The sequence below is a fragment of the Arachis hypogaea genome, chromosome 4 (assembly GCF_003086295.3).
Source record: "Arachis hypogaea cultivar Tifrunner chromosome 4, arahy.Tifrunner.gnm2.J5K5, whole genome shotgun sequence".
Taxonomy (NCBI): domain Eukaryota; kingdom Viridiplantae; phylum Streptophyta; class Magnoliopsida; order Fabales; family Fabaceae; genus Arachis; species Arachis hypogaea.
Genome location: NC_092039.1, coordinates 40,384,328 through 40,392,886, shown reverse-complemented (window position 1 = coordinate 40,392,886; position 8,559 = coordinate 40,384,328). Strand labels below are relative to the sequence as shown.

At 41.2% G+C, this 8,559-nt stretch overlaps 1 protein-coding gene across 1 annotated transcript; it reads right to left on the bottom strand.

Annotated features, from left to right (window-relative positions):
- Positions 1-7,883: 7,883 nt before the first annotated feature.
- On the bottom strand, positions 7,884-8,282 carry LOC112794839 (uncharacterized). Its single transcript, XM_025836814.1, has one exon. It carries the CDS (start codon positions 8,280-8,282, stop codon positions 7,884-7,886), a length of 399 nt encoding a protein of 132 aa, XP_025692599.1.
- Between the last annotated feature and the right edge of the window lie 277 nt (positions 8,283-8,559).

Below are 8,559 nucleotides of genomic sequence, written 5' to 3'. Positions count from 1 at the left end.
AAGCTACCAAGGATAGCGGACTAACTACACCAACTCGCAACACTACCACTTCATCTACATCACAAAAATCGGCCGCCCAACGCCTTGAGGACCTTCACAAGAAACTGGACCGTTATGAACGGCGTAACCAACGCCGATATGCTCATGTGAAGAAGCTCCTAAGCGTAGTCACACCACCTATGGAGGAGCCCAACATTTCCACATCCACCGCAACTTCAAGCGGAGAGAGCGATAACATTGGAGATATGGGATACTCGGGACTCGATCAACCACTGCGCCTTACCTACAGCACGGAGGACCGTGCTAAGTTTTAAGTGTGGGGAGGTCGACCGACCGATCTCCGTAGGTAAAATCTGAATAAATTAGGATAGGTTGCATGATTAGGTTTTATTTAGCATCATTCACATGATAAGTACTTGGTTGGAACAATGAAATTCTTTCTTAGGAAACCAATACTTTGGGACAACCATGGGGCACTGCAAAATTTTAAATGCTTTGATACCAAAATTGCATGGAGAATTATATTTTGGAACATAGTTTTGAGCTAAGAACACAAGCAAGTGAGTTTTGAGCCTAATGGTGTGGTTACATCTTACAACCACTTACTTTCCTTCTTGTGTGCATTATTCTCCTTCTATGATTGTAATCTTTGCTTTGTTTCATTCTTTATGTCCATTATTTTGTGTATTCATGCATTTACATGATTGAGGCCATCATTTCATTAGCTCACTTACCCAAATAGCCTTACCTTTTATCTCCCATTGATAACCAATTTGAGCCTACGATTAACCCACTTGTTCTTTAATTTAGCACATTACAAGCCTCAAAGCGGAAAACAATGAAAGTCCTCAATTTGGATCTTTGATCGGCTTAGGCTAGTGTATGTGAGTATCATTCGAGTGTGGGAACCTTGGGACATTGGGTGAATAAAAGGGTAGTTTTGCATTGTTATTGGAAATATTGAGGAATTGGGTACATACTCATGTCTTGATTAAATGAATAGACCTTATGCATTGATGTTCTTGCGTGAAGTTTGAAAGAAAAAAAAAGAGAGAGAAAAGAATGAAAAGAAAAAAAAAGAGAAATAAAAGTGAAAAAGAAAAGAAAAAGAGAAAAAAGAAATATATAGAAAAGAAGGAAAAAGAAAAGCAAAAAAAAAAAGGGGGACAAAATGCCCCAAAGTAAAGTTCGAATAAGATCAATGCATAAGTATCATGAAATGGATGGGAAATACATGAGTATGTGGGAAAGTGAGAAATGGGTAGTTAGATTAGTACTTAATTGAATAGGTCATTATATAGGTTAGGTGGAAAAGTTTAAGTTGATCAAAGATTCAAATCCTAAGTCCACTAGCCATATATGATCCTACCTTGACCCTAGCCCCATTACAACCTAAGGAGAAGACCTCATGATAGATGTATGCATGCATGAAATATATGTTGATTGTTAGAAGAAGAACAAATCTTAGAAAGCATGATTAGGGGAGAATTGAGAGAATCGACCCTAAACACTTGAGCGATCAGAGCGCAAATACTTCCGGTGAGGGTTCGATGCTCAATCCTTTGATTCCCGGCTCTTGCGAGCATTCCTCATGCAAGGTTGTATACATTGCATTTAATACATAGAAATTGGCAAATCCTATGCATTGACCACCATCGTGTCCCATGAGCTAGCGTGTGTCATAAGAAAGCTGATTTGTTTCCAACCAAGTAGATAACAGCACTAATTATAGTTGCATGCATATAAGTAGGTTGCATTTCGTGAGTCCTGTGCGTTTGTGACCCCTCGGTCTTCTGTGTTTCTTTGCATTTTCCTAAGCATGAGGACATGCTAGAATCTAAGTGTGGGGAGGTTGACAAACCCCATTTTGAGGGTTTATCTTGTGCTAATTTCAAAGGGTTTATCAATGATTTCACACATTTTCTGCATGAAAATACAAGAACTTGCATTCCTTTCCTAGTTTTGCGTTATGAATGAAAACATGCTTATTCTGCACCAAAATAGATACATTTCTATTTTTCCTTTGATGCCATTCGATGCCGTGACTCGTGTGCTAAGTGGTTTCAGGATATAGAGTAGGAATGGACAGGAAAAGAGAAGGAAGACGGGTGCAAGGAAAGGAAGCATGAGAATTGAAGCTTTGGAAATTTCCACATGGGCGCGTGCGCGCACCTGACGCGCCCGCGCAGATGAGAGCAGCGCGAAGCCGAGACTAAGAGCCAAGCCACGAGCCGGCTTGAGTAGCGGCTAAGCCAGGATCCTCATGGACGCGTACGCGTACACCCCGCCTCCGCGCATACTCCAAAACCGCACCCATGGCGCGCACGCGTACCTTGCGCGTACGCGCCGATGCTCGAAAATGATTTTAAAAAAAGTCACGTGACTTAGGCATGGAGTTGGTTGGAGATCCTAACTTTTGAGGAGTGCTTTGGCGGGAAAAGGCTTAAGAGGACCAAGGGGGCAAGGGCTGAAGAGACTTAGTTCATTATTTTTAGTTTTGAGATATTTTTAGTTAGTTACATTGTTAGAGAGAGAAACTCCAACTTCTCTCTAGGATTCATCAACTTCTCTCAAGTTCTTACTAGGGTTCTTCCTCATCAAAATTCTGGATTTTTACCCATTCCTTGGTGAGATCCATTGCAACTTTCATTTCACTTTGTTCATGTAATAGGTTTTCTCTTCCAATTTCAAGTTGTAGTTGTAATTGCTAACATTCCTTGGATCTAGGATTCAATTCTATGATTTTTGGATTCCATTGATATTTTGAGATTTTGATTCTCATTGTTGCTCTTTGATACTTGTTGCTAATTCCTTGTATTGCAATATCTTCAATTCTACTTTTCTCTTCATTTTACTATGACCTTCCTTCTTGCTCACTACATGTTTGATAAAATGTCAATACTAGCTATGGAGTAGAATTTTTTGCACTTGGCATAGGGTTTGGTCATTGGAAGAAATTGAATAGTTATCTCAATAGTTGATTGAGAGTTAGGGATTGCTAATCGACTTGGAGTGCACTAAAGCTAGATTCCCATAAGGTGAAGCTAGGACTTGTGACTCAAGTTGATTGTTCTCATTTGATTTTCCTCTATACTTAGGGGATGACTAAATGGAGCAAGGCCTAATTGTTGTCTACATTGAGTGAACTATAATGATAAAGATTTCCAATACCAACCCCAAGTCAAGTCCTTTTGATAATTGATTGTTTGTTTCTCATTACTTGCTAAAACCTTCAAAGAACTCCAACAAGGCTTACTAAGTCAATAAGATGCGTACTTTGGCAATTCCAAGGGAGAACGACTCGGGAGATTAATACTCTCGGATATAGATTGTAGTTTTGTTTGATAATGGATTTCGCGTTGGTTTAGACTATACTACGATTGATCACTTGATGAATTCTATACCAACAAAAATTCATTTGTCACGCGTGCGCGCCAGGTGCAGATCCGCGTCGCTCCTCGCTGGTCAGCTCCTTTGTTTCTTTGCGTTCCTTCCATTTTTGCAAGCTTCCTTTCCGTTCTCCAAGCCATTCCTGTCCTATAAAGTCTGAAAATACTCAACACACAGATCATGGCATCGAATAGAATAGAGGGAGAATTAAAAATTAATAATTTAAGGGCTTAGGAAGCAAGTTTTTAATCACAGCATAGAATTAGGAAGGCAATTGTAAAACATGCGATTCACATGAATAAGTGTAGGAAGAATCTGATAAAAACCACTCAATTCAACACAAGATAAATCGTAAAATAGTGGTTTATTAACCTCCCCACACTTACACATTAGCAGGTCCTCATGCTAAGCTCAAGGAAACCAAAAAGAATGAATAGGGACAATAGGACTCATGCAATGCAATGCAACCTATACATATGAATGCAACTATATGATGAAATGTCTATACCTACTTGGTGAAAGAAATGAACAAGTTCTCCAAGACAGACAAAATTCAGATTCTACTAACTCAAATCACACAATAAAAGATAAGTAAACTTGTAAAAAGATAGCTCATGAGAGCTGGGAACATAGAGTCAAGCATATATGCACTCTGATGACTCAAGTGTATAGGGTAATCCACTCTAGTCTCCTCTATTCATGCATTCTAAAATTTGTTCTTCATCTAACCAATCAACAAATATTTAGAGCACACATGCAAACATCATGAGGTCTTTTTCAAGGTTGTAATGGGGCTTAGGTAAGGGTGAGGATACATGTATGGCCAAGTGAGCTAAAAATTGAATCTTTGATTAACCTAAGTTCTCACCTAATGCACACACATTCCCTATGCTTCTAAAATCATGCCTAACTACCCATAGTCTCACTTTTGTGTTTTTCACCTACTCATGTATTTAAATGTTCTTCTATTTTATCTCACATGCATTGATCTCTTTTTTTATTTTTGAAAGCATTATAACATCAATGCATTTGGTTTTCATAATTTCACATGAGTAGCATTCAAATTCTTAATATTTATCAATTAAGCAACACACATTCTTATTAACCATAGTTTCCATAGTTTCCCACACTTAATTTGACACACAATCTCTATCTTAAGCTAGCCAAAGATTCAATTGGGGTAGTTCATTATTTTTCCGCTTAAGGCTAGTGATGTGGTAACATAAAGAATAAAAGGGAATAGAGAAGGCTCAAAGTGGTGAACAAAGGTAATTAGAATGATAGGCCATTTGGGATAGTGAGCTGATAACAAATGATGGCCTCAATCATACATATGCATCAATACATTAAACAATGGACATATAGAATGGAACAAACCATAGATTGCAATCATAGAGGAGAAAAAACACACAAGAATAAAAATAATGGTTAAATCATGTAACCATACAATTAGGCTCAAAATCTCACTGGGTTGTGTGTTCTAGCTCTAAGCCATGTTCTAAATTACAATCTTCAGACAAGTTTAACATAGAATTTTAATTTGAATTAGTGAAAATTTCAAAAATAGGGTCTTGAAAAGAAACTTATTATTTTCAACCAAGTAGAACATACATGCAAACACTTATTACTATGAAATCTATCCTATCTAACAAAAGAAAAATAACCTATTGGTGTTAAGAAAAAGCAATTACCTTTGGAAGTCAGGAACTGACCGACCTCCCCATACTTAAAGCTTGGCACCGTCCTCGGTGCCATCGGTCAGGAACAAAGAGGGGATGGTAACAACATCTCCACAGTCGGGGTCATTATGGCTTCTTGTGCTGGTAGGTGAGGTGGAGTTCGGAGTGTCTGGTTCTCCCTCAGGTGGGTGGTTGCCAATAATAAGCTCTTTAAGGTATGAAAATCGGTGCTTGTTACGGCGCTCCATTCGCTTTGCCTTCCGGTTTAGCTGGTCCAACCTCTGAAGTATCTGAAGGAGCAGCTGATTTGTTGAAGGTGCTTGTGATGTGGAAGGAGAAGGAATATCTCCAGCTAGGTCTGCAGTCCGGCTAGTAGAAGCTAATGGGGGTCTGATGTACTTTCCGTTGGAGACATACTGATCATCCGTGGAATTATAGCATTGGTGTCCCCAGCTCTGTAGGAGACTCTGGCTACCAAGACTAGATCTGAAACCAAGGCGGGAAAGGGTAGGTTGCCCGCAATCTGTACGTGTCCCATGGCTTGCCAGAGGTGTCTCAGTAAGTTGAGAGGCTGGTCTGTAAGGATAAACCAGATGAGAACAACCATGTCTACAGTGAAGGATGACTCGTGAGTGCTCAAAAAGATATAGTGGGACATGATTTGTGCCCACATTCGAGCCTCCAAGGTAAGTGTTGAAGCCAATATGCCCTTAGGTCGGGATCGATGGTATCCATAGATCCAGCTGCTGCTAGGTTGTGCTATAACTCTGAGGACGTCGTCCCAGTCAAACTGGTATGTTTGGCGCTTGAAAGAGGCTTCTTGGTATGCGTCCAATCCATCTGGAGTAGGGGTGAGATCTAAAGATCGATGAATGGCCCCTTTAGATATAGGGACTAGTTTTTGACGGACATAGACAGACTGCAGGGCTGGCATGTGAAAATTGGAGTAGAATTCAACCACCCATGAGAGGTTGACCTGCCGTGGCTGCCTCCGTAAGAATCCCCATTATTTGCGCTCAATGCGAGGCTCTACAAAATCAACAATGTGGGTAGAGAGGATGAGTAGGTGCTCATTGTTGTAGTTTCGCTCAGCCAGGATAGGAAACATCTGCTCACGGTAGCGGTTAGTGAACCGCACAGTGTCCCTTGCTGGAAAGGCTTTCTCGGTTTTATCTACCTTGATGATCCTCTTGACCTACTTTGTGGATGGCTTGATTGATATTGAGGATGGTTCCGCAGCTAGTTCTCTTTTCGTACCTCTCCTCACTGGTGGCATGTTAGAGGCTTTCTCTTTACCCTTCTTGGTGGCCATCCTGAAAAGGAAGAAAAGAAAGGGACATGAAATCAAATAGCTAGAACCGGGAGGAAGAAAATACAAGTGATAATAAATGCCAAGGTAAAGAAGAATGTCGTAAATACATGGTCGCGACTACATGTAAGTAGGACATCAATGAAAATATAGCATGATATACTAAGGCAATTAGATGCAAGATATTTATTGGCATGCCGGCAAAGGCATGAGTAGCATAGATCAAGCCTTAATAGCTCAATTTGATTATCAAATGTAACAAACTAACAACCACGTTTGTGTTGACGATAATATTTAATCAATAAAAGATTGTAAGGGTTTTGTGAAAAACAGGCAGTAGAGTAGAAGAATAGAATAATTAAGAATTCACAATGCCATATGGGCTTTTCACAAACACTTGGTATGCATGTAAAATATTTTAGGAAAAGTATGAAATCCAAACATGCATGCAACCCAAAAACTAATATTAATTGTCAAATCACTCCCTAATATATCCATAAGCAAATATAGAAGAAAACAATCACCCATTTAAATTTCTAACACCAATTAAAAGAATGCAAAAAGAATAGATAAATAGTAAGAAGGAAAGAACCTTGAGAAGAAGATGAAAAGAGAGAGATAATGGAGGATGTGAGTGGGAAAGAAGTAAGAGGAGAAGAAGAAGAAGAAGATAGAGAAGATAGAAGAAGAAGAAGAAGAAGAAGAAGAAGAAGAAGAAGAAGAAGAAATAAGTTAAAAGGAAGAAGAAAGAAATTAGGATTGGGAGAGAGAAGATAAGAAATTTGGGCGGCGTGCTGATTGGGTGATGCGGCGCTACTGATGCGGACGCGCACGGCATGCGTTCGCGCGGGTTGTGCAAAAAGAGAGGGGCGCGTACGTGCGCTGTACGCGTACGTGTGAGGGGGGTTGTGCTACTGGCACGAGTCCAGCCCCGCGCACACACAACCCTCTGTAACTTGTCGTATTGGGGTGAGGGGGTGTGCGACGCGTGCGCGGCATGTACGCGCACGCGTGGGTGGTCAGATGGGTATGGGGACGCGTACGAGTGGGGCAAGTTGTGCGATTAGTACGACACCAGCACCAAGCCAGCATAATAATCAGCCATGCACACTTTTTATGTCGATTTTAGGGGCGCGCGTGCACGCCTAGCACGCGCCCGCGTGCAATGAGGAATTTGTGAAGGGCGCGTACGTGCCAGGTGCGCGTACGTGCGGGGGAGCTTGTGCGTGAGGCACACCTCCTGCGCAGCTCCCACACAACTCTCTACCAAATTGGGAACAATGTGATTCGCTAAGGGGGTGCGCGCGCACCATTGACATATATGCGTCGATGCCCCTTTTTTTATGCAGAATACAGGTGATGATGCAGAATGTAAGAATTTATGCAGTGATAATGAGAAGAGTCACTAAAATAAAAACTAAGAAGAGAGGAACGATCTTACCATGGTGGGTTGTCTCCCACCTAGCACTTTGCTTTAACGTCCTTCAATTGGACGGTCCACAAGCTCAGTTGTCTGCTGATGGTGGATCTTCCAGGAGGAAGATCTCCAGTTCCTTGTTGTCCTTCATCTTCTCACCATGGTAAAGCTTTAGGCGGTGACCATTAACTTTGAGGATCTTGGGGCTTGAGGGATGGCGCAGGTGAAAAACGCCATATAGTTCAACCTTTTCCACCCTATAGGGGCCTTCCCATCTGGATCTCAGCTTACCTAGCATGAGTCTCAACCTGGAGTTGTAGAGGAGAACTAACTCACCAGATCTGAACTCTCTGCGCTTTATATTCTTGTCATGTGCAGCCCTCACATTCTCCTTGTATAGCCTGGAATTCTCATATGCTTCTAAATGAAGGCTCTCTAGTTCCTGTAATTGTAACTTCCTCTCAGCTCTGGCTTTCTCAAATCCCATGTTGCATTCCCGTACCGCCCAGAAAGCTTTGTGTTCTATCTCTACTGGGAGGTGACACGCCTTTCTGTAGACTAAGCAGAAGGAACTCATTCCGATTGGTGTCTTGTATGCTGTCCGATAGGCCCAAAGCGCATCAGCAAGCCTGGAACTCCAGTCCTTTCAATGAGGCTTGACAACCTTTTCCAGGATATGCTTTATTTCTCTGTTAGACACCTCTACTTGTCCATTGGTCTAGGGATGGTAAGCTGTTGCTACTTTGTGAACAATCCCATGTTTC

Bases quoted from the DNA above. Each gene is read 5' to 3' on its own strand.
- LOC112794839 (XM_025836814.1), bottom strand. From the start codon at position 8,282: ATGGGATTTGAGAAAGCCAGAGCTGAGAGGAAGTTACAATTACAGGAA.